Genomic DNA, 26,794 nt, shown 5'->3' on the forward strand with positions numbered 1-26,794 from the left:
AAACTGCTGTTTACGGTTTGGCATCAGCTTTGGATCTGTGATGCGTGTAGACTGGTACAGGCTTTTAGCCTGATGCACACAGGGTTTTAGCCTGGGGTGATCACCAGTGGTTAGACTGCTTAACGCTATGCCAGTCTTGCTCCCTATCTACCGAGGTATAAAGACAGTCATTTTGGAGTTAGGAAGTGGAGACGCTGAAAGTTGTGCAGGAACGTGCCCATGTGCCACTAAATTTTACATATGCAAGAGATTGTTTATGCTTGTGGATGCATGGGGTTGTTTCATAGCACTGGAGCAGATGGCAGTTATATATGTTTGTGAATGCAGGCTTGCAGGAGAGTTTTGCACCTCCAGCTGGCCTGTTGCAGATCTCTGAAATGAATATCTCCCTTATTGACACTTGCTGAACTTGCCTACCCCTTGTTTCTTAGAGAATGCACAGTTGCCTGTATGCGGCTTCAAAAACTGCCTGTGTTCAGCTGTTTAAGCAGGTTGAGAAGGGTGGTAGCATATGCATTTGGCAAGCTGAAATGTGTATTACGCTTTCTGCTAATGGGTCTTTGGAAAAAAAAAAAATAATCCTAGGACTTCCTCTGCAAAAGCTGCAGGACTCTGAGGGTTTGTAGAAATGATGTTGAGATGCATGAAACAGACAGCAAGGCTTTGTCAACTAGTAGACAATGTCATACTCAACTGTATTATGTGTACAAAGCATTTTATGAAATTAAAGTGACCGCTTTTTGATGTAGTAGTCCACAGCATATTGAGATCGATCAGTGTCAAGAAGCCATTGCTTGTTCATCTAAAGTATTGCCTCAGGAGTAGAAAGTATGAATAAAGTTTGATAGCAAAAAATAATTTTGCTGAGGTCTCTTGGAAGGTGTTGGGATATCAGGATGTTTGCAAGTGAATTGTGTAGCTATGCAGAGGAGACCAGCGTGCAACAAATAAGCCATTAGCCACAGTTTGTGCTTAGTGCCTGTTATAAGAAGTCATCTTGATCACTGATGTGCCTACATGCTTTGAGGCATAGAAATGAGTTTGAAGTCCCCGAGTGCTTTCCTATTGGAAAACAATGTCTCAAGTTTTGTCCTAGGACAGTAAGCTCTCTTGTTTAAGTGCTGGACAAATGCGTTCCAGCACAATAAAAGAAAACTCCAGGGGCATGCTACATACATATGTGTTGGAGTCTGCAAGTGGGAGGTAGTTACAGGCTACAGGTCATCCTTCAGTCCTGGACAGTCTCTATCTTACTTTTTTACTTTTTATCCAGTATCTGGATGAAAGCTGCTGCTGGATGGCTTTTACAAGTGTGCTAAATAAGATTAATAACCTCGTAAGGTAGGTGCTTGTTATCTTACTATTAAGAGCATATTGCCAAATAAGACTGGCATTTTTGAGATGCCACCTAAAAATGTGTTTGGGGAGCTCTTGAGATAGTAAGAACTGTTTTTCCCTTTCCCAGGGAACTGCAGACTGAGGGAGCTGTTTTCCTGTACTGTAGGACTTCAGATACATGCAAAAGGCTCTGTATTTAGATCAGGATAAACTTATCTAGGTTCTGAAGAGGGATACTAAAGCCCAGTGCAGAAAAGATGCTTCCATGGAGTACAAGCTTCTGATTTACAGTGCAACAGCAATCGGCAAGAGACAGTGTTGTCTGATGAGCTGTAAATGCTTGAGAGGAAAAGGGGAAATGTACTTTTGTTTCAAAACACTGACCCATACATTTCCCCACTGAGTACAGACAGTGGTTGTCATACAGCGTTAGCCTTACTCATTTTAGCTAAGTTCAGTGAAATCAAATTGCTGTCTTATTGGTATGAGCTCTTGTCTGATAAAACTTCTTGGGGATAGAAGGGAATGGGCACCTTCCACAGCATGAGAAAGAGGCCTGTGGGTTTGGTGGATGTAAGAGTGATAGATACACACTGTCGCCTTATTCATCATCATCTGGCTCTATTGGCATAACCCTGTTTTATTGAAGACTTAGGAAGGATATAGGTGGAGAAGTTGAATATCAAGCTTTGGTCTGCTTTACTGCTAGACTGTGAATATAATTCTTTAAAATGTATTTGGATTATATTGAAAACTGCTAGCAGAATGGGGCAGTGTGGAATAGGAGCATGGCAAGAGCAGCTTTTAATGATGTATGGAACACAGATTGGGCTGGTGCCAAAGGCTACTAGGGCAAAGACAAATGCAAACCCTTCACACTTATTTAAAAAAAAAAAGGGGGGGGGGGAGAAGAAATGGATTAATCTATGCAGTTATTTAAGCCTCCATATCTGCTGGTGGGAGCAAATTGCTTTGACCATACCTGATGATGGTGGTCTCAGTCTCTGGTGTTCAAATTCTGTGACTTGTTTCAGGTCCTGAAAAGCCTATATGACATTGTCCATCCTACTGTGTAGTATGATTCATCTCCTTGTATTGGGGTGATTTTTCCTTTGGCCTCAGCTTTGTTACTGTTGCTTTTTACTTTCTTCCTCATGAACTTGAGAATTATTACTTAAACCTCACACAGATTCAAGTGTATGGTTCCATGTCTAAATTTATTGAGATGATATTTTGAGAATATCTTGCTACAATCTGAGCAGTACCCACTTCAAAGGCTGAAGGTCAGCATGTTGGAATGGTGTAAACCTTCCTTGTGGAGGTAGTACAGGAACGCTTAACTTCAAACTTACTGTGATTCTCGCATGATTGAAGGACCAATTGGAGGGCTGCTTATCTGTGGAAAGGCTGTAGAGTGGTATTCTAGATGATGCAGGTAAGCCAAAGGGAGATGTAGTAAATACCAGTGGCATTATCTTCTGGTGATAAGGTCCTGACCTTAAGGATATTGATTGGGCACTAATGGAAATATAAGGTGAACCTGCTATTAATGGGGAATGGCAACATCTGGGAGAAATTGACGGTGTCATTAAATAGATGAGAAGAGGAAGAAAAGCACCTCAGTTCATATTTAAAAGCCACTGGGTTGGACCTAGAGGAGTGGAGCAGGCAAATAATCACAGTTCTGTGAAAAGGAATGATAGTTGTGATACTGTTCCAAAATCTCAAACAGGTCAGACTCTGGACCAGCTGATGTAATGGCAACTACTTTCAGACAACTTGGTTGTACAGTCTCATGATCCAGACCCTTAAGGGGGTTTACCCCTCCCCATATGTAATGGCTCGTGTCTTTTATTTTGAACAGTTGTAATAGCCAGTCTGTTTCACGATGCTGTGTTATTCTTCTTGTCCTCTTAATGTAAGTACACTTGGTTTCTGTGGTATCAGTGGAAAAAGTCAGCCTTGCAACCATTTGAAGTTTTTCATAGTGACATAAGACTTAATAAACAAGTTGTTAGCTGTTGGTGGGAAAGTTAAATGTAAACTGTTTTTGTAAGAGTAATATTTAAATTAGTGGGTTGTAAGAGGATTTGCTGATTGAATGCTGTACCCCAGCACCTGAAAAAATGTAACTGCAGTGTCAGTATGACCTTTGCATGCAATTGTGGTAAGCATTTTACACTTCTTATGATGGGAAGTATTTTTAACTAAAAAAGTTTAAAAAGCATTACTTTTTGTCCTTTAAAAAGATTCCCAAAGAGAGTTATGCTTAAAAAGGAAGTGTTTATTTTTCCCATGAAAAGCTTTTTTTTTTTGGTGGGAGGGAACAGTTACAGGGTAATCCATGTTTAGTTACCTTTTGTAATATACATGAGAAAATCCAGCCACTCTTCATATTGTTCTTAATCTTAGTTAAATCTTACAAATCAATCTTTCTTTAAAAGCTTGCTTTCTTCTTTGCTCTTGAGAAAACTGGCATACAGAGTAGCACTATCTCTTATAGTTTATTACTGCAGTGTTATCTACTGGCTCCTTCAAAATGTCAGATTAAGAGTTGATTAAAGTGGCAAACTCCTTCATTAAATGCAATGTATGTTGTCCATTTGATATGTTCAATGAAAGAAGTAGAGAACTGTAGTGTTTAAAAAAAATTTAAAAAAAAAGTAGGCAAGGCTTAAGCTTAAATATTCAAAATAGTCCTTACAAGAATTCTGATCCTTGATATTAAGATATTCAAAATCAGTTAGGTAAAACCTCAGTACAGGAATATTTAAATGACTGGAATCATGTTCTCTTTTCCTTGAGAAATTCTGTTTCTTTGAGTGTGATCTGACAAGAAATCATAGGAATTTGTGTATCTTAACATTAGCTTTTAAAATGTATTATCACAAGCTATTTCTTCATGTTTCCTGAATGAACTGTAAATGAAGAGTAGGTGTTTCAAAGCTGCCTGAAGAGCTGGATTTTTAACTCTCAAAAAACTAATAAGAGATAATATAGGTGATTTGCAATATCTTTATGTATGAAGAAATAGTTTAGGAAGTCTACTATCAAATCTCCCCACCGCCTTGTTCTCAGATTGAAAACTCTTCTTTCCCAGCCTAAAGTCACATTGCCTGTAATCTTAAGTGTCTTAATTGCATTGATGTAGATTACAATCGATGCCAAGTTGCTTGAGGAGAAACAAATAGCTGTTAAGCTACTTGCTGGCTCTTTGCATTCTATTTGCATAGGGAAAACAGTGCTTGTGGAAATGCTGTTGTATTTTTTTTTTTATTTGGCAGGCAGAGTTGCGAGCAGCTGTTTTTTTGGCATTAGAAGAACAAGAGAAAGTAGAGGTAAGAGAACCTTAAAAAAATTTTCAAAAAATCAGCTTCCCGATAGTTCTTCATGTAGAATTCAATATAATAGCTTTAATACTTTCTATTTCTGAAATGTAAGAAGAGAAAATTATGTATTGCTGCATAAGAGCATCATGCTTAAAGAACACAAAACAGGACTACCAGGGTGTTTCCTGGTGTTTAGAAGTAGGAGTTGTTACATAGCCTTTTGAAACTGTAACTTTAAGTAACTATCTCTGCTGGTTTTATATTGCTTCTGTCCAATTGACCAGAATAACTAAATATCTTTTCCATCAAATACTTCTTTAAAAAAAAAAAAATCTAGTTGACTGATCAAGATTTTATGAACTCTGAATAATGTCTTTTGAAATGTAAAATATTATAGTGGGTTTTTTTGACAAGTGTATTGTGAAAGCAATTTAATCCAGTAACTTGCCGAGTATGTTAATGCTTTTGGTATTTCTCACAAGGATGTTGTAGGCTTACTTCAGGATAATTTGCTTATATTTAAGGAAGAATTCTGAATTAAGAGATGGACTACGTACTGATACCTTGACAATATAATAATATTAAGGGTATATGATACTAGCATGATTAAGTAACAGTACTGCTGTGGTATGCAGACGCTAGTTTTGTGACCCCTTCTACTGCTGGCATTGCCTCGTTTCCTGTGTCTTTCCATTCCCTAGAACTAGAGAGGAGAGGGTGCTCTATGTCCAGGCTCTCTGTTTCAAAAAAGAGGAATGGAAAACTGTCCTATTCCTCCACTGGTTAGATGGTTGTGCTCTTTCTGGAAAATTGCACAACTGAAACAGATGTTATTGTGACATTAGTAAGGAGGGGAGGTAGTTATTTTATGGTATGAGATTCCATATTCCTGAAATGTAACATAAGATTGCTGAAGAAGACATAATGGAAGAGTGATGTAACAGAACAGTGCCATCTCTTATGGGAAGCTTCAGCATATTGTAGAGTACCCAGAGAACAACCTCCCAGACTATATGGGGAGTAATAGGGCTGAAGAGAGATTTGCTACAGTTGACCTCAGCTCACCCTTTTTTCAAATGGCTTAAATGTATCATGATATCTTAATTTTACACTGTAGAGACACTGAAAATATATTAATACTTATCGTTACTCTGAATTCCTAAATATTAAGCAAGATACAGTTCTTTCTTCACGCGGCCCTTTCTTGTGTGTGTTAGCATTTACGACTATAGTGATAAATACCTATAACAGATCCTTTTCTTCAAGTTATGTTCTTACCCAGGATATTTTGATATGTTAGGAATGGTATTTAGAATTTGGTTTGAAAAATCCCTGAACGATTTTGACAAACCCAAACATAGCACATGGATTTATCTCTGTTTAAAAATCGAAGTTGAAGAGGGCAAATCTGACAAGGGAGAAAAACCATTTTCATAATATATTTGAAGGTCTTTTAATTAATAGAAGATTAGTATTGATTTGTGAACCACTAATTAGCACGGTCCACACTTTGTCTAGATGATTTGTAAATTCACATTTTTTAAAAAGTGGGACTGAATTTCCTTAAACAAACTTGGCATTATATTAGAGGAACAATTTGGGAAGTTACCTGCTTAACTTACCTTTTTATTCATTAAGTAAATAAAGATCAGTATGCTATTAAGAACTTTGGTGAAATCAGTCCAGCTCTGTAGCTTTTATAATAGAAATACATAGACAATTTTAATTTGCCTAAGTAAATGTATGGCTCTGCAGCTTTTACTTGTAGGTAGTAGAATTAATACAAAGGTATATTTTTGAACAACTGAATTACATGTGCCAGGCATAATTGTGGAACAGCGTACACCAAAACACCAACTTGCTATGGTTTTCAATTTCTTGTTAGTATGAGGATGATGTTAATTACTGTTTGGTTTTTGCTTTTTGACAGAACAAAACACCTCTGGTAAATGAAAGCTTGAAAAGTTTTTTAGGTACAAAAGATGGTAAGTTCTTTGAGTATACTTCTCAAAACAATAAAAATAGGGAACAAAGGATTAAATCTTTGAATCTTTTATTAACAGTACAGTCTTCATGACATAAAGGATGCTTTTGTTCCTGTCAAATGTCATAATTACTATTCATTCAGAATAGAATTCAGTCTATAATTTTTGAAGTTGATATTGCTGAAGTTGTATTTTTAACTGAGGAGACCAATGCATTTAAATTAATATTTCATGATGAGTTATGATTATGCTAACTCAGAGCCATTCTAGACCAGTAGAAACAGTAACCAGTGAAAACTCACTGTAGAGGTACAGTAGTGAATGCACATATAGGAGAAATGCCAAAAAGTCTTTAAAACAGCTGAATAGTTTAAAAAAAAAATCTTACGCCTGAATTTTGTAATCAAACTCTATTTATGCTCCTGCAGTATTGCTGACTTAAATAATTTTGATATGATGGCTGAGTTAGAAATTAGGGAATTGCTATACAAATTAGCTATGTGGTGGTAGTTTGCTGAATGTCTAAATGATGTTTGTAGGAGTGTTGAATCAATGTAGATGTTTATACCAAAGCCAAGTTAATGTTAAATCTTTGAAGTAAGTATTGTTTCTGTTTGGTGTATTTTTACTCTTCTCATTTCCTTTTTAGGTCGCTTGGTAGCAGGTCTTGTTGCAGAATTTCTACGTTTTTTCAATCTTGATTTTACACTGGCTGTTTTTCAGCCTGAATCAAGCACAGTAAGATATACTGGTTTTATTTGTATGCTATGCTGATTGTTTGGAGTGCATGGCAATGAATACAGAAGCTATAGTAGATTTTTTTCTAAGCCTCTTGCTTGTGTTTATTCTAAATAATTTTTTATATTTAGTCTGTAAAAGGTACTTATTGCCATAAAGACACATATTCCAGGAAAGTGTGCTAATATGAGTGAGTATTCCCTTTATCAAAAACCAATGCTTGATAATATGTTAATTTTGAATTAAATTAATAATTTTTGTGAATTCATAACAGTATATACAACAGAATACTCCTGCAACACTTTTTGCCAATAATTTTACTATGTCATGATATTAAGTTAGTATTGTTACATGAAAATTAAAATAATGTCAGTAATCTACTCTGAGAGAAATTTCAGTGAAACAAAGGACTTTGTGCAGATGCACGTGACAAAAAGTGATTGAATAGAATAGTTCAGTTGGAAGGGACCTATGATGATCATGTAGCCCAACTGATTGCTTTTAGGCTGTTGATACTGAGTTAGAGGTTTTTCATCATGTTTGTCCGTTTGTCTCTTTTTATGATATAAAGGTTTTAATAATAAATTTGGGTTTGAAACAGTTCCATTTAACTGAAGAATTTATCTTTACATCTCAAATACTCATTTTTATTCTTAATGTCAGTTTAACTAGTTAATTTATTAAAAATCCAACTTTGTTAAATCAATTAATTGACTTCTGTTTCTCAGAAGTTCATGTTTCTTTTTAGGGGCTTAACCAAAGAAAATTCCATACACCCTTGTCCTTTGCCAAATATCCTTAGCTGCATTTATTGCACTAGGACACATCTGTGCAAAGATTCATGTTCATGCTACCAAATAGAAACAGTCATGCTTTCTGTCATGTTGCCACTCACTCTTGGGAGCAGTGCTTCATTCGCATTGTAAAGGCATCTCATGCTCTTTGAAATGTCCCCTTCCTTTTTCCAGTAAAAGTCTTTCACCTAATGCAGTGCATATATGAAACCTGGCCAAAGTTAAGCAAGTTGGCCAAGACTGCTGTGTATAGTGCTGAAAGATTTTACTTTGTCTTCCTCTACTAGCCCCTGTCTCTGAGCAGTCTGTTGTATTGTCTCTTTATCCTCCATGTTTCAGTGTGCTTGACTAGTGGTGGCTTGCTTCAGTATTTGTTTGATCAGTGTTTTGATAGGAAGTGTCACTAAATAATCGTAAGAGTTCAAGACGAATGGGTGCCCTTTGCAGTATTGCCGTTCTGAGGTTATGCCAACCAACTTGGGTTTACTGCAGCATTCTGCTTCTGCTATAATGTGAAGTTCAGTTTTTAAAAAAACATGGGTTTGGACAGAAACAGGGATGAAAGTAATTCAATATCAGCCAAAAAAAAAATTGACAGGAAAAAATTAAAGAAAAAAATACACTTTTAAAGTGAAACAGAGACTGAAAGTAAGTGTTGACCTATGCTGGTGTACTTCTATATGCACAGGAATGGGGACTCTCCATCTGTGAATTTGCTGGAACCACTGGCTAGGTGTCCTGGGATCCACTTTTAAATGTGATAGGCTAAAGTAACTTGACCATATAAATCCTTAAATCCTGAAGCATGCTAATTATGAATACTTGCATATTTAAAACAACTTTGGATGGTCTGTGATAAGTTCAGGTACGGATCAGAAATAAATGATGCAATTGGCTATCGTTACTTTAGTCCACATGCAACAGGAAGTCTTAAATAATCACTTATTTAACACATCAAAATATTGCCATGTTAAATAAGACCAAAAAGTTTTGGGAGTTATAATACAAAATATATATTGTGTTTTCTGACAGTTATTTCTGTGTTGTGTTTTTTTTTTAATGTTTTTTTTTCCTCCAGCTAAATGGCCTTGATGGTCGAGAAAACTTAGCTCGAGATTTGGGAATTATAGAAGTGGAAGGTACTGTGGGTGGTCCCCTGTTGTTGGAGGTTGTTAGAAAATGTCAGCAGAAAAAGATTTCAGGCAGTGAAGTAAGTAGTGTTAACATGTAATTTCTTTCTTCATAATTCTTTATTCATTTTCATTTCAATGATAAAATAAACTGAAATTAAGGACACTTGGCTACTGTTGCAGTATTATACTCTTTCAAGTCTTTATTATAGTTAGTATAATAGGAAATGCCTTCAACATAGCTTATCAGAAAACAATGCTGAAAGATAAAGATTATGACTATTGTATTACTTTTAATGCCACCCTAGTACTCTTTACTAATACTCTGCTACAATATAGTAACACAGAGTGAACCCAGATAAATGACACAAAACAGTGTCACTTACTTTCTAATTTCTAGTGTGGTTTGATAACACTTTTAGCTGTACCTATTTTCGTTGGCAGACTTCTAATTTTAATATGACCTGAAAAGCCTAGAATTGGTTTTGTCAAAAGCTTTAAAGCTGTTCTGAAAACGTATGTATTTAAAACTAAGTATATGAAACTACTGAAATACTGAACTACCTGAAGGCAATAACAGTAATATCTTAATGGAATATATAATTAAGTTTTAATTAAATGAATGAAATCCAACCAATAGCATTTGCTTAGTCTCTGTTGTGATTGTGGCTCGAAAGAAAATTTTCTGCACCTGACATGCATTCAGTACCCCAACAAAAGCTTAAATTCAGAAGTAGTTGTCATAGACTTCCTAACATAGCATCACAGTGTGACAGTTTGCATACTGTGTGAGTGAGGATGGTAGCCTTGTTTCTTGTTTGATGGTATTATGACAAAATTCAATATATTCTTAATAAGTGTGTCTGAAACTTTTTAGGTGGCTCCAGTTCTAAGTGATAGCCTGTGCCCCACATCAAAATCATCTGATGGAAGATCAAGTACACACCCTATACCAAATAAGGTAAGATAGTTTATATATAATGAAAAAGCTACATAACATACATGAGATCAGTGAAAGAGAGAACTCCTATGAAACTGCGGATACAATGGCATTCACTTAAATGATCTTCAAAGTCCTGTACCTTTCTGACTGGGTAGGTGACAGCGCATACGCAGAGTCTCTGTGAGACACAGACAGGTTGGAGCTAACTTGTCTGTGTATCAGGCAGCTGGCTGATTACTGCTTGGGATTGATAAGGTGTTAGGATACAACCGTCTTTGTGTTGGGACCTGTGACTTTCTTTTCTCTGCTTCCTGTTAGCACAAAATCTGTATTAACTAACATCTTCCAGGCCTCTAATAGTCCTTTACATTTGATTAGAACTGATCAACAGGTTGAGAATTATGGGAGAGTGTAGGGCATGGAAAGGGGCATGATCACTTAAGCCTCTTTTCCCCAAGAAACCAGCTACGCACTGCACCAAGTAAAAAAAAAAAAAAAAAAAACCAAAAAAAACCCAAAAAAACAAAACCAACCCAAAAGCCCAACCCAAAGCAAAACAACCCTGATTCAAGTACTGAAGTTTGTTCAAATTATTGATGTAATCTGATCACATAAAAAGTTTTAATAGCTTTTTTCAAGATTACTGGAAATAACTTAGAAGCTTTCCAACTCACTAATGAAAGCTAAGAAATATAGCTCTGCGTGGATTTTGTTGTTAGTTTATTCATTTGGGAGAGGGAATGATAAGGATAAAAGCAAATAAAAAGACAGTTCAATTTGAATCTGCTTCGTTTTTATTCCAGTTTTTTAGTTTTTTGCCATGCAAAACCAGAAAACTGTACAATTTGAAAAGCAAGGTTCATTTCAAGATTAAGTTACTTTAATAGCTGTGCTTGTTGATAGTACCTTAAACGCTAATATTTCTGTAACTGACCTTTGAATGGAAATTCTAATAATTTCAGACCTGCTTTAGGAGAAGATAATTCTTGTTTGGCACCAGCTTTTAAAACAAAAATCCACTAAAAAATTCTGAATGCTACTAATACTGTTGCTTCATACCTGAGCCCCTACTTTTGGGTTAGGGTGTTTCTAGATTAGCTAAGGACAACTACTGATGATGAGTTAGAAGTCATAAATATTCCATTCTCCCTTGCATATGCCACCTTTTCATATTCGGGTTTAAATTACTTTATTTGAAATAAGTAGGTCAGAAAGAGAAGAGCCAAGTGTTTGTTATATGGCTTTTCCTCAGGAATAGTTGTTTAGAGGAGGAAAAACGTAGTTCCAGTAGCTTGTAAATTGAACCAGGTTTCATATGTTTTTTTCTGTGTGTGCATGCACATGTCTTGAGGCTGGTCCAACCTCTGTCTGGTATGAATCTTATTCCTTTATGTCTGTTCTTGACAGAGCTTTTTGCAGCGCAGTTATGCAGGTTGGTGTTTTTTTTTTAACTTCTACCCTTTTTGCAGTGGTTGAACTTATCCAGCCAGTCCAAAATATATTAGTTAGGGGAAGAGAGAGAGACACAAGCACAGAGGAGTATAATATCTTAAGACTTGTTTCATTAGGAAACTAGATTGATAAGAATGAGTTTTAAGTTATGCCTGGAATCTCTGCTTTAGAGAAGTTGTCGTGGAGTAGTAACAGTCATTCCTGTTGTTTAAGATTATAACACGAATAAATTAGTCTTAGTTCTTTTATCACAATTGTTTGGGCCTGTACAAAACAGGAACTCCTGTACCCAGCTCAAATAGTGCTGTCTAAACTGCGTAGAAAATAAATATAAACCATGGCTGAATGATTTCCAAAGATTAGTGCTATTTTCCAGAAGTGATACTGTATTGCAATTTATTGTATTCTTTGTGTTGAGGTTGTCAGAATTCTTTTTCAGGCTGCTATCGACTATTTAGGTGCGTTAGTCCATAGATGCAAAAGCTTCTCCTATTGACTGACTTCAGCTTAATGATAGTGATTGTGACTGGTCCAGTCAATAGAGGCATTTTTTTAATGTGTATATACTTAATCCCCAATAAATATATGGACACAAGAAAGTGATTCTAAGGTTTATTCTAAGGTCTGAGTTTTAGAGAAACTACCGGATAGGAGTATTTAATTCTGAACAAGAAGTATTAAAGTGTGGTAAAAGATCATTCATTGAACTATGTTTCCTTTTTTCAAGGAGAGTTTTGTGCATTGTTGGAACACCACAGTTTAGAATTGAATACTTATGGTGTGCAGCAGCTGAGGTGGTGATAAGAACACTTTCATTTACATGTTCTTTCTGAAGTGATGAGGTTGCAAGTAGAATATAATTTCCAACAAGTTGGGATTTATGATCAGGCTTTTATATTTTTTTTTTATACCCGTCTTCCTTGGCAAGCAAGTCATAATTCCATTGCAGTGGGAGATAGATGAACATGTTCTGGAAATGCTTTTCATAATGTATTGCTGAATCCTCCATGAAAATACATTTATCTCAGAAATGGGGGAAAACTGGTTTGTGTACAGATGTTTCTTCATAGAAACAGCAACAGCTGTTGGTCAGACTACATACTCCTCTAAGAATAAGTAGTGGATATCTTAATGGGACTACAGTTTTTAGATTTCCCGCCCCGTGCCAGTTCTCTCTCTCCTTGGCAAGGGCAGGATGGGAGAATATTCTGCCTGTGCAACATACTTGGAGTAAAAATAAAGCAGAAGGAGGAAATTTTAGCCAGTCCTGGCTGGAGCAAGATGGAAGTTACCTGAACAGTTTCGACTTCCTGATTGAAACTTGAGATTCTCTGGCGGTTTTTCAGCAAACCTGTGAGCTGAACTGGCTCTGACTGTGACTTGGCAACCAATAGATGTAACGTAGAAGGGAGTGTGCTAGGAGAGACCAAGACCACAGCTCTTGGCAGCAGCGAAGAATTACATTTGTTTAAGTGCAAGTGTGAAACCACAATCTGACTTATTAACACTATTAGTCTGAAACGCAAGGTAGGCATGTTGCTCTTTGAACCCTTAGCCATGGTTAACCTATCACTACAATTTGAAAGTAGTTGTTTCACTTGAGCAAAACTTTGATATATGAGTTCAAGCAAAGGCCAACTGTTGTGCTTCTAGTTTCTCAGACAAGATAGCAGCAGCTCACTCCCTCAGGGCCCAGGACAGAAAAGTAGCTGTAACTTCTTTTTTACTCCAGTCAGGGTATCACTAAGATCTTAATTTTCAACAATTCTGTTCCTCTAGGATATGAAATTAAAATATTGTTGTTACTACCACTTACAGGTATAAGTACTTTTTCTTGTCCTAGAAGAACTAAGCTGCTGCCAGCAGTTGAATGTGGTTCTGTGACTGAGATAAAATGACCTTGGTAGGCCTTTTTCAACTTCCATGGCCTACAGTTTGAAAATTTTACTTCAGCCTTCTGAATGAAACTTAATGGCTCATAAAGAAATACTTGTGACAGTGCAACCTACATATTGGTTATATGGATTAAACAATACTGTTGGTTTTGTTTCAAAACTGTTGCTATTCTTAGTGTGCAGGAAGGAAGTTAGTGAAATAAATAGATCTTTTCATTGGCTTAATTTTAATAAGTCTAGGGGAAGATAAAAATTGCAGTATTGCTTGCTAAGTAGCAAAATGCTATTGTTTAAAAATCAATTTTTTCACAACAGCTTAATTATCTAGGTAAATTTCGATATTGTTCTTTGGGCCACGAAGTTTTGCAAAGATATGACTTGATCTGTATTACTTGATCTTAAAGTTAGCATATAGAATAGTCCTTACAAGCTTGAGTGTCTGTAGGACTGAGCCATAAGTGTGATACAAAGACTGAAAGTTATGTACTTTTCAAGTATCTTAGAATCATAGAATCATTGAGGTTGGAAAAGACCTCTAAGATCATCGAGTCCAACCGTCAACCCAACACCACCATGCCCACTAAACCATGTCCCTAAGCGCCTCATCTACACGTCTTTTAAAAACCTCCAGGGATGGGGACTCCACCACTTCCCTGGGCAGCCTGTTCCAATGTTTCACCACTCTTTCAGTAAAGAAATTTTTCCTTACATCCAATCTAAACCTCCCCTGCCGCAACTTGAGGCCATTTCCTCTCGTCCTATCACTTGTTACTTCGGAGAAAAGACCAACACCCACCTCGCTACAACCTCCTTTCAGGTAGTTGTAGAGAGCGATGAGGTCTCCCCTCAGCCTCCTTTTCTCCAGGCTGAACAGTCCCAGTTCCCTCAGCTGCTCCTCATAAGACTTGTTCTCCAGACCCTTCACCAGCCTCGTTGCCCTTCTCTGGACACGCTCCAGCACCTCAACGTCCTTCTTGTAGTGAGGGGCCCAAAACTGAACACAGTATTCGAGGTGCGGCCTCACCAGGGCCGAGTACAGGGGCACGATCACTTCCCTACTCCTACTGGCCACACTATTTCTGATACAGGCCAGGATGCCATTGGCCTTCTTGGCCGCCTGGGCACACTGCCGGCTCATGTTCAGCCGGCTGTCGACCAACACCCCCAGGTCCTTCTCTGCTGGGCAGCTTTCCAGCCACTCTTCCCCAAGCCTGTAGCGCTGCATGGGGTTGTTGTGGCCGAAGTGCAGGACCCGGCACTTGTCCTTGTTGAACCTCATACAGTTGGCCTGGGCCCATCGATCCAGCCTGTCCAGGTCCCTCTGCAGAGCCTTCCTACCCTCGAGCAGATCAACACTCCCACCCAACTTGGTGTCGTCTGCAAACTTACTGAGGGTGCACTCAATCCCCTCATCCAGATCATCAATAAAGATATTAAACAAGACCGGCCCCAGTACTGTGCCCTGGGGAACACCGCTCGTGACCGGCCGCCAACTGGAGGTAACTCCATTCACCACAACTCTCTGGGCCCGGCCATCCAGCCAGTTTTTGACCCAGCGCAGAGTCCACCTGTCTAAGCCGTGAGCCGCCAGCTTCTCTAGGAGAATGCTGTGGGAGACAGTGTCAAAGGCCTTGCTGAAGTCCAGGTAGACCACATCCACAGCCTTTCCCTCATCCACTAGGCGGGTCACCTGGTCATAGAAGGAGATCAGGTTGGTCAAGCAGGACCTGCCTCTCATGAATCCGTGCTGGCTGGGCCTGATCCCCTGGTTGTCCCGCTCATGCCTTGTGAGCGCCCTCAAGATGAGCCGCTCCATAATCTTCCCCGGCACCGAGGTCAGGCTGACAGGCCTGTAGTTCCCCGGATCCTCCTTCCGGCCCTTCTTGTGGATGGGCGTCACATTGGCAAGCCTCCAGTCTTCCGGGACCTCCCCCGTTAACCAGGACTGCTGATAAATGATGGAGAGTGGCTTGGCGAGCACCTCCGCCAGCTCCCTCAGCACTCTCGGGTGGATCCCATCCGGCCCCATAGGCTTGTGAGCGTCCAGGTGGCATAGCAGGTCATTGACTGCTTCCTCCTGGATTACGGGGGGTTCATCCTGCTCGCCATCCCCGTCTTCCAGCTCGGGGGGCCGAGTACCCTGAGGATAACTGGTCTGCCTGTTAAAGACTGAGGCAAAGAAGGCATTGAGTACCTCAGCCTTTTCCTCATCCTCAGTGACAATGTTCCCCCTTGCATCCAATAAAGCATGGAGATTCTCCCTGGCTCTCTTCTTGTCATTAATATATTTGTAAAAACTTTTTTTGTTGTCTTTAACGACAGTGGCCAGATTGCGTTCTAGCTGGGCTTTTGCCTTTCTCATTTCTTCTCTGCACGACCTAACAAGATCCCTGTACTCTTCTTGAGTCGCCTGCCCCTTCTTCCACAAGCGGTAAACTCTCCTTTTTTTCCTGAGTCCCAGCAAGAGCTCCCTGTTCAGCCAGGCCGGTTGTCTTCCCCGCCCGTTCTTCTTACGGCGTACAGGGACAGCCTGCTCCTGCGCCTTTAAGACTTCCTTCTTGAAGATCGTCCAGCCTTCCTGGACCCCTTTGCCCTTCAGGACCGTCTCCCAAGGGACTCTCTCAACCAGCGTCCTGAACAGGCCAAAGTCCACCCTCCGGAAGTCCATGGTTGCGGTTTTGCTGCCCCCCCTCCTTACTTCACCAAGAAGCGAGAATTCTATCATTTCATGGTCGCTAAGCCCAAGACGGCCTCCGACCACCACATCTCCCACCAGTCCTTCTCTGTTTGTAAACAGCAGGTCGAGCGAGGCACCTCCCCTGGTAGGCTCACTTACCAGCTGTGTCAGGAAGTTGTCTTCCACACACTCCAGGAACCTCCTAGACTGCTTCCTCTCTGCCGTGTTGTATTTCCAGCAGACATCCGGGAAGTTGAAATCCCCCACGAGAACAAGGGCTAGCGATTGAGAAACTTCTGCCAGCCGCTTATAGAACGCTTCATCCGCCCCTTCATCCTGGTTGGGTGGTCTATAACAGACTCCCAGCAGGATATCTGCCTCGTTGGCCTTCCCCCTCATCCTTACCCATAGACACTCAACCGTACCATCATCACAATCGTTGAGCTCTAGGCATTCGAAACACTCCCTAACATACAGGGCCACCCCACCGCCTCTCCTTCCTCGCCTGTCCCTTCTGAAGAGTCTGTAGCCATCCATTGCAGCACTCCAGTCATGAGAGTCACCCCACCATGTTTCTGTGAGGGCGACTAAGTCATATCTCTCCCGCTGCACAATGGCTTCCAGCTCCTCCTGCTTGCCGCCCATGCTGCGTGCATTGGTGTATATGCACTTGAGCTGGGCTATCGATTTCGCCCCCGGCATCGGCATGCCACCCCTCGGCTCATCTCTAGCGAGCCTGGTTTTATCCCCTTCCCCCTTCGAACCTAGTTTAAAGCCCTCTCAATGAGCCCTGCCAATTCATGAGCCATGATCCTTTTTCCCTTGTGAGAAAAAGGCTTGTTTGTGTCATTTTTGTTTTTACTATTTGGAGGGAGAAAGTGTCATTAACTGCAGTTGTCTTATGCTTGCTGCTTCAAAACCTAATATTATATTGCAGAGATTACCATTTAATATGGAAGTTAGAGTAATTTGCATGGGTTTAAATTGATTTCTTTTGAAGATGGTGGCTGTAACTAACAACATTTGTTTATAGATGAGTTGCAAAATAATATTAATACAGCCTGAAAGTTACATGATGCTTTAAAACAAACAAACCCCCCTATATTCAAAGCTAGGAGGTAAGAATCAGTCTGCATGTAGATTTCCTTATTTGATGACCAACATCTTTTAAATTGGTTGCTTTTATAATAGAGGTGATCTAGATAGCAAAACAATGCAGAGGATGGAACAAAATTTTTTTAATGGCAGCAACAATAAAGAACACTTCCTTTCTAAAGTGATAAACTTTTTTTTCTTGTGTGATCCTTGATGATACTAACAAATTCCTGAGAAGTACTAAAATCTGAGCTAACTTTCTAAAAAGTGATGGTAGGAGTATATTATATGTTGTGTTGTTTATATTAGCACTTACAGTATTATAGGACATAAATCCAGTTTATATGGGTTTTCTTCAAGAGAAATTACTTATTCCTTTCAGTAAGGGCTTTTTTCTTTATCTTTCAAGGTGGCTGAAACCACTCAAAGTGATACAAGTGTCTCATCAGGGGAAGCAAGCAAAAGAAGCATTCATTTTCTGCCTAATGAAGCAAAACTAGATCCTCAACTAGAAAACAAAGACTTAAATGCCAAAGAAAAAAGTGATCCAGGTGTGGATGAAGATGATGTGGAGGGAGATTCTTTTTTTGATGATCCTATACCCAAACCAGAAAGAACTTATGGCTGGTAAGTAACATGGATATTCTACTTAATACAGGTTTCTTTTGTCCTCAGTATGCTTGCAGACCTGTGAGAGCTAGCTGATATTTGATTATTCACACTTTGTAAATGCGAGTGTTTAGATCTGTTCTGGAACATTTTTGTTTCTGAAATGTGCATTTCTAAGATTCTATTCTTTGAAATGCACAGTGTCATCTGCGATCTCTTGGATGTACCATGGGTGGAAAAATGTGTCACTTTAAGGTGCATCAGTTAGACTATATAATGTCCCCAGCCTATTTCTTTGGTGAAATGAACATATATGAGGCACAGATATCAGTGTCTCTTCATGCAGCAGAGCTACAGTGGTGATCAGTACTAAGGAAGGAAGTGGACAATGACAGGGATAGTGCTTTAGCTCCATAAATTCTGAGAATAAGGAAAGTTTCCTCACAGCTGAGGGTTTCCTCTTCACATTGCAGCACCTTTTGTGTGCAGTTCTATGTTTTCAGTGAAGTGTTGTTATTTCTGCATATGGCAATTTTGCAGACACTTCTGAAGGGCATTTTTTATTGTTCATCTGTGGAGTCTGATAACTGAAAAATACCATTTGAAACAAGAACTAGTGACTGAACTATACAACAGCTTTGTTATAAAACTGAAAAACCTATCTTTGTGTTATCACGTTGCGTTATCTTGAAGCTTAGTTTAAATATCTCTATTGAGAAATGCTGCAAGATCATTTCATGGTGTTCTTTTGCTGCGCTCAAGTAATGGGAGAATTGCTCTAGCTTAGTAGAGATTACCAGAAGAGGTTGGAGAAGTGTTTGCAAGTCAGTTTGACAGTAGCTCCCCTCATGTTGGCCTTTTCCCCCCAATTATGTCGATAGTGGGTAGAACAGTATAAACTTTTTTGTAGTATTGCTACAGTAGATGCTTACTCTTGGAATGGGGTCATTCTGGTACAGCACAAAGCAATCATGCCAGGTAAACTAGGTCTCTTTCTAGCAAATTATTGGACTCTCTGAGAAAGATTATTTATAATACAGCTCTAGTTGGATATATATAAAAGCAGAATTTTTTTCTTCAGATTAGTGGTTTTTCTCTGGAAAATACTGTGTTACAAATAACCCTACTATGGTATTTTTTCTCTCTTTCTTATTGGAAATATCAAGATTAAAACTGTATCTGAGTGCATTTGCTCCTTACTCAAGAGCTCATTTAACGAGCCTTCAACCAAAGTCTAACCATTGTAGCAAGTGGTTGTGTTGCCATAAAATAGGTTTAAATGCTAAGTTGGGAAAAGTAGAAAAGGCTGGAAAAACTTCTGGATAAACTAGTTTCTTATTGTTTGAGCATTTTCACATGACAGGAAGGGAAATTCACTTTGAAATTGGGTAAACTGGATTTCTTTAAAAAGACCATCCAAGAAAAAGACTCTTAATTATTCAGTAAAATAAGGATTTTTTTTTTTTCCTAGTAAAGAAACTCTACAGAAAAAAATATTTCCAAATTATGTGTCTGTAGTAGTCACAGTCCACCAAGTAGTAATTTGTACCTCATAATGTTATTGTGATGTAGATATTATAGTAATGTTCCATAATAAGGTTTGCTGAACTTAGCTAGCAACTAATTGTAACTGAGCTGTCTCTGCTGAGTCTTTCACTTCTACCCTCCTGGCAGCTCCTCTAGAGGAGAAAAAAGAACATATTCTTCAGGTGGAATCCTTTTGTGGTATGTTGTGCTGGTATGCCTGAGTCCCAAGAGATGAGTATGTAGGAGAGGTGCCAGCATCGCTTGGTTTGCAAAAAGGTAAATTCCTTATGGGAGCTTTGCCCATTCCTGTAAGAAGGGTGCATTAGAGAGGAAAGGAATAAGCAGTTACTAAGGACAAAGTAAGGGGTGATCCAAGCTCTCATTTCCCCTAGGTCTCTGACTCGTTGTATTAAAACACTTCAAAATTTTGAACGTGATGGTATGCATGATATTTTGGTGATATAGATACAATGAATGATTCAGATGATGTCCATTACTAACAGGAATGAAATCACAGTAACAAACAGTTCTGGTAATACTAAATGTGAAAATCTTGATCTCTTTTTAATAGTGTTTCTTCATCCTTGACTTGCAAGTAGTATTTGAACTCAACATTTTAAATATATGAATGGAATAGGTAGTAGCCAAGTGAACTTTAACACGTGATGATGAGATCCATCTTGCTCTGAGAGGTTTTCATTCTGTGAACTGACTGCTCTTAGGATTAATAGTTTTGTCAGACATGATCTCTTTTAGTTATAAAACAAACTAATTTAAATATTGATTTATATCTGAATCTTTCTTCTTTTGGCTGCATTTACATGTGGGGATAATGAAAGGCCCCTTGATAAAAATAGTGATGCTGATGAAGGAGCTCTGTCTGTGAAAGAAGACAGGCAGAAGTCTTTGCATAGGTGAGAAAGTGACTTTCTTACTGAATGTCTTGCTTGACACTTGTGCTGGTAAACTGTCTACTGTTTTTAAGATGGCAGAATGTAATAGTCCTTTTCCCTTGCTCTTTTTGCTGTAAATATTGCTGTTCTAGTTTTATGACAGTTTCGTAAATAATAGAAAAGAAAGTCACTATGCACATTTTACAGCTCTGTGAAGTACTTATTTGGTTTGTTTTAGGAAAACTGAAGCTAATAAAGCAGGAGGTCTAGCATCCCTTTCTGACGCACCGCCTCTAAAAAGTGGGTTAAGCTCCCTGACTGGTGCACCTTCGCTGAAGGAGTCTGATAGTAAGTTTTCACATGTTTTTGTGTTTTGATGAATGTAGGAGATATTTCCCGTAATGTAATGAATGATCTACGCATTCAGATGCAAATGTGATACAGGCTACTTAATGTGGCACCCTTCTGGTTGTAATGTGCTTCATAGTAATGCGTTTTTCACTGAGTGATTGCATACTGGTTTTTGACATATTATGCTACTATTGGGGCATCTTATGTTTTGGAGCATGAAATACTTACCTGCACTCCTTTTTTTTTTGTGTGTGTGTATATAAAGCAGTTTTCAGGAGTATAAAATTCCACTGCTTAGTTTTTAACTGAAATTAACATACTCCTTTTTATTGTTATCTTACATTATTTGCACAAGTTCTTTAGGGATATTTGCTTTCATGTTGTAAAACCTGATCCTGAATACTGGGAGACTGTCCCTGTTTGCTACTCATGTTTTCAAATGTTAGCAGAGTTGAGACCTGAAAATTGGATATAATATTGTCCTGGTTTCGGCAGGGATAGAGTTAATTTCCTTCCTAGTAGCTGGTACGGTGTTTTGGATTTAGGATGAGAACAAAGTTAATAATGCACCGATGTTTTAGTTGTTGCTAGGTAATGCTTACACTAGCCAAGGACTTTTTAGTTTTCCATGCTCTACTGACTGAGAAGGCTGGAGGTGCGCAAGAAGCTGGGAGGGGGCACAGCCAAACTGGCCAAAGGGACATTCCATACCATGTGACGTCATGCTCAGTACATAAACTGGGGAAAGCTGGCCGGGGGGGCCGCTGCTCAGGGACTGGCTGGGCATCGGCTGGTGGGTGGTGAGCAATTGTACTGTGCATCACTTGCTTTGTGTATTATTATTATTATTATTATCATATTATTATTATCATCATTTTATTTCAATTATTAAACTTTTTTATCTCAACCCATGAGTTTTCTCTCACTTGTGCTCTTCCAATTCTCTCCCCCATCCCACCGGGTGGGGGGGAGTGAGCGAGCGGCTGCGTGGTGCTTAGTTACCGACTGAGGTTAAACCACGACAGTCCTTTTTGGCGCCCAACGTGGAGCTCGAAGGGTTTGAGATAATAACAGATTAACCGGAGTGTATTAAGGAACTTATATCTGTTAATAGTTGAGGGTCACAATGTTGGTTTCTCTGTTCTCGATATTGATTTGTATAATCTGCATCGCGCTCTTTTTCCTGCTGTACGTGTTAAAGATTGGTGTTGGGTTTTGCAGTTTGCTGTGGTCTGCAGTGAATAGTAATGTCTCGCTTGTGAGGTTTGTTTTTAGAACATTGACCTTGACGTTAGTGTGGTATGTAAATTTCGCAATGAAGCCGTTACTGTACCATGGAGACCATTTCGTGGAGACAACTAGCAATTGCAGTAACTTTTCTGAGAGTTTTTTTACGGAGGAAATACAGAATGGCAGTGTCACTACCTTCTTCTATGATGTTTCCTCCTTAATTACAGTAATTTTTCAGTATTTTGAGCATCCTTGGGCAGTTAAGATACTTCTATTAATACTTCTTGGGAATATTGTTTCGGTTTTGTCTAACGTCGGTAAGCAATTTAAGAATATCATCCAGAGATCTGCCCCAAGGCTGAATAATTATGAGTGGCAGGGTGTGTGGGACAAGATGGGCAAGTACCTAGGCCAATGGGCACCCCCAGTGTTTTGGAACCTCACCCCTGAGCAAGTGCAGAATCCTGAAAAGTTAGTAGAATATTTGGAAAAAGTATGCTGTCACCCTGGCAACTCCAGAGAGATGCAGATCATTGCAACGTGCTGGGGCCTGGCCCATGCCTACCGAGCCCTGTTCAACACCATTCAGTGCCCTCAAAGGGAAGAAAAGGTCTCTGGCTCTGACAGTAAAATGACAGGCCCTGTGGCCACTCTGACGCCGGCGACAGGCCCTGTGGCTGAACCAAAGAACCAGCCTGTGCCGGTATCAGTCGCCCCTGTACACAAGAAGAAATTTTGGAAGCGGGTCGGCTCATTTAGTAAGGGAGGAAGAAGCTTCTTCTAAAAGGGGGCTGGAGGAAGAAGTGTACGAGACAGATGACCCTGGAGAAGGGCCATCACGAGAACAGCAGGAGGAGAGCCGGCCGCTGATTGGGGAGGAGGAAGAGGAAGAACTCATAAACGAGGCAGTGACCACCCGATCTCTATCCCTGAGTGAGCTGCGAGATATACGAAAAGATTTCAGCCGCCATCCAGGTGAGCATATTGTCACCTGGCTGCTCCGATGCTGGGATAATGGGACCAGTAGCCTGGAATTAGAGGGTAGGGAAGCCAAGCAGCTGGGATCCCTTTCCAGGGAAGGGGGCATTGACAAAGCAATTGGAAAAGGGACACGAGTCCTCAGCCTTTGGAGGCGACTCTTGTCAAGCGTGAAGGAAAGGTATCCCTTTAAGGAAGATGTCATATGTCACCCAAGCAAGTGGGCCACCATGGAGAAGGGTATCCAGTTTCTGAGAGAACTAGCTGTGCTGGAGGTGATTTATGATGACCTGAACAATGAACAACTATCCAAAGATCCAGACGAAGTCAAGTGCACACGACCCATGTGGCGGAAGTTTATAAGGAGCTCACCATCGTCATACGCCAATTCATTGGCGGTGATGACCTGGAAAGATGGAGAGGAACAAACAGTGGATGAATTGGCTAGTCAGCTCCGGCAATACGAGGAAAGTCTCTCTTCCTCCCTCATCTCGGCTATGGAGAAACTGTCCGAAAAACTGTCCCGGGAGATCCAGCAACTCAGAGAGGATAGGTCCTACTCCTCACCTGTACGGACCAGTATCTCGGCTATTAGAAGTAAGCGTTCTTTTGCTCAAGAGAGAGAATATAAAGGGTACATACCACGGGGCACCCTATGGTTTTACCTGCGTGACCACGGAGAGGGCATGAGGAAGTGGGATGGGAAACCTACTGCAGCCCTAGGGGCACGGGTATGCGAATTGCAAGGGAAAACAATCACAGAAAGAGGTTCTTCCAGGAAAACTGCTGCTCCAGTTTCCAGCAGGCAGTTCCCCAGAGAGAGTAGAAGGGATGATCTTACTCTTGATCTTAATGAAGAAACTTCTGACTCATACGTACAAGAAATGAGAAACGAGTACTGTGATGAGGATTAGAGGGGCCCTGCCTCCAGCCAGGGGGAGGAAAGGGACAACCGGGTTTACTGGACTGTGTGGATTTGGTGGCCTGGCACATCAGACCCACAGGAGTATAAGGCTCTAGTAGACACCAGTGCACAGTGTACCCTAATGCCATCAAGCTATAAAGGGGCAGAACCCATCTGTATTTCTGGGGTGACGGGGGGATCCCAAAAGCTAACTGTATTGGAAGCCGAAGTAAGTCTAACTGGGAATGGGTGGCAGAAGCACCACATTGTGACTGGCCCAGATGCTCCGTGCATCCTTGGCATAGACTACCTCAGGAGAGGGTATTTCAAGGACCCAAAAGGGTACCGGTGGGCTTTTGGTGTAGCTGCCTTGGAGATGGAGGAAATTAAGCAGCTGTCCACCCTGCCCGGTCTCTCGGAGGACCCCTCTGTTGTGGGATTGCTGAAGGTCGAAGACCAACAAGTGCCAATCGCTACCACAATGGTGCACTGGCGGCAATATCGCACCAACCGGGACTCCCTGATTCCCATCCATAAGCTGATTCGTCGACTGGAGAGCCAAGGAGTGATCAGCAAGACTCGCTCACCCTTTAACAGTCCCATATGGCCAGTGCGGAAGTCTAATGGAGAGTGGAGACTAACAGTAGACTATCGTGGCCTAAATGAAGTCACGCCACCGCTGAGTGCTGCTGTGCCAGACATGCTAGAACTTCAATACAAACTGGAGTCAAAGGCAGCCAAGTGGTATGCCACAGTTGATATTGCTAATGCGATTTTCTCAATCTCTTTGGCAGCAGAGTGCAGGCCACAATTTGCTTGCACTTGGAGGGGCATCCAGTACCCCTGGAACCGACTGCCCCAGGGGTGGAAACACAGCCCTACCATCTGCCATGGACTGATCCAGACTGCACTAGAACAGGGTGGAGCTCCAGAACACCTGCAATACATTGATGATATCATCGTGTGGGGCAACACAGCAGGAGAAGTTTATGAAAAAGGGAAGGAAATAGTCCAAATCCTGCTGAAGGCCGGATTTGCCATAAAACAAAGTAAGGTCAAGGGACCTGCACAGGAGATCCAATTTTTAGGAATAAAATGGCAAGACGGACGTCGTCAGATCCCAATGGATGTGATCAACAAAATAACAGCCATGTCTCCACCAACTAGCAAAAAGGAAACACAAGCTTTCTTAGGTGTTGTGGGTTTTTGGAGAATGCATATTCCAAATTACAGTCTGATTGTAAACCCTCTCTATCAAGTGACCCAAAAGAAGAACGATTTCAAATGGGGCCCTGAGCAATGACAAGCCTTTGAACAAATTAAACAGGAGATAATTCATGCAGTAGCCCTGGGGCCAGTCCGGGCAGGGCAAGATGTAAAAAATGTGCTCTACACTGCAGCCGGGGAGAACGGCCCTACCTGGAGCCTCTGGCAGAAAGCACCAGGGGAGACTCGAGGTCGACCCCTAGGGTTTTGGAGTTGGGGATACAGAGGATCCAAGGCCTGCTATGCTCCAACTGAAAAAGAGATATTAGCAGCATATGAAGGGGTTCGAGCTGCTTCAGAAGTGATCGGCACTGAAGCACAGCTCCTCCTGGCACCCCGACTGCCGGTGCTAGGCTGGATGTTCAGAGGGAGGGTCCCCTGTACACATCATGCAACTGATGCTACATGAAGTAAGTGGGTCGCACTGATCACACAAAGGGCTTGAATAGGAAACCCCAGTCGCCCAGGAATCCTAGAAGTGATCATGGACTGGCCAGAGGGCAAAGATTTTGGAATATCGCCAGAGGAGGAGGTAACGCGTGCTGAGGAGGCCCCAATGTATAATGAACTAGCAGAAAATGAGAAGCAATATGCCCTGTTCACTGATGGGTCCTGTCATCTTGTGGGAAGGCATCGGAGGTGGAAAGCTGCTGTATGGAGTCCTATGCGACAAGTTGTAGAAACTGCTGAAGGAGAAGGTGAATCGAGCCAATTTGCAGAAGTAAAGGCCATCCAGCTGGCTTTAGACATTGCTGACCGAGAAAAGTGGCCAGTGCTCTATCTCTATACTGACTCATGGATGGAGGCAAATGCCCTGTGGGGGTGGTTGCAGCAATGGAAGCAGAGCAACTGGCAGCGCAGAGGCAAACCGATCTGGGCTGCCGCATTGTGGCAAGATATTGCTGCCCGGGTGGACAACCTGGTTGTAAAAGTTCGTCATGTAGATGCTCACATACCCACTGAAGACCATCAAAACAACCAGCAGGTGGATCAGGCTGCTAAGATTGAAGTGGCTCAGGTGGATCTGGACTGGCAACATAAGGGTGAATTATTTCTAGCTCGGTGGGCCCATGACACCTCAGGTCACCAAGGAAGAGATGCAACATACAGATAGGCTTGTGATCGAGGGGTGGACTTGACCATGGACACTATAGCCCAGGTTATCCATGAATGCGAAACATGCGCTGCAATCAAGCAAGCCAAGCAGTTAAAGCCTCTTTGGTATGGAGGACAATGGCTGAAATATAAATATGGGGAGGCCTGGCAGATCGATTATATCACACTCCCATAAACCCGCCAAGGCAAGCGCCACGTGCTTACAATGGTGGAGGCAACCACTGGATGGCTGGAAACATATCCCGTGCCCCATGCCACCGCCCGGAACACTGTCCTGGGCCTTGAAAAGCAAGTCCTATGGCGACATGGCACCCCAGAAAGAATTGAGTCAGACAATGGGACTCATTTCCAAAACAACCTCATAGACACCTGGGCCAAAGAGCACGGCATTGAGTGTGTGTATCACATTCCCTATCATGCACCAGCTTCTGGGAAAATCAAATGATACAATGGGCTGTTAAAGACTACGCTGAGAGGAATGGGTGGCGGGACGTTCAAACATTGGGACACACATTTAGCAAAGGCCACCTGGTCAGTCAACACT

At 40.9% G+C, this 26,794-nt stretch overlaps 2 protein-coding genes across 6 annotated transcripts in view; one reads left to right on the forward strand and one right to left on the reverse strand.

Moving 5' to 3' along the window:
• The window catches only part of MPC1 (mitochondrial pyruvate carrier 1), a 546,410-nt gene that overhangs the window by 408,795 nt on the left and 110,821 nt on the right, over positions 1 to 26,794 (reverse strand). The gene's annotated exons all lie outside the window — the stretch shown is intronic.
• The window catches only part of CEP43 (centrosomal protein 43), a 36,588-nt gene that overhangs the window by 4,042 nt on the left and 5,752 nt on the right, over positions 1 to 26,794 (forward strand). For 2 of the 5 annotated variants that reach the window (XR_012994946.1, XM_076333978.1), the window contains exons 2-9: positions 4,623 to 4,676; positions 6,598 to 6,652; positions 7,302 to 7,390; positions 9,263 to 9,394; positions 10,192 to 10,275; positions 17,786 to 18,003; positions 20,352 to 20,426; positions 20,644 to 20,753. Coding sequence is in view for 4 of the 5 variants with exons in the window: in XM_076333978.1 (XP_076190093.1) it covers positions 4,623 to 4,676; positions 6,598 to 6,652; positions 7,302 to 7,390; positions 9,263 to 9,394; positions 10,192 to 10,275; positions 17,786 to 18,003; positions 20,352 to 20,426; positions 20,644 to 20,753 (817 nt within the window). In the remaining variant the exon portion in view is untranslated. Of the gene's footprint in view, positions 1 to 3,202; positions 3,257 to 4,622; positions 4,677 to 6,597; positions 6,653 to 7,301; positions 7,391 to 9,262; positions 9,395 to 10,191; positions 10,276 to 17,785; positions 18,004 to 20,351; positions 20,427 to 20,643; positions 20,754 to 26,794 lie in introns of all 5 variants that reach the window. The other 3 variants (XM_076333979.1, XM_076333980.1, XM_076333981.1) reach the window with 3 other exon arrangements.

Source organism: Aptenodytes patagonicus, chromosome 3, assembly GCF_965638725.1.
Source record: "Aptenodytes patagonicus chromosome 3, bAptPat1.pri.cur, whole genome shotgun sequence".
In the NCBI taxonomy this organism is placed as follows: Eukaryota; Metazoa; Chordata; class Aves; order Sphenisciformes; family Spheniscidae; genus Aptenodytes; species Aptenodytes patagonicus.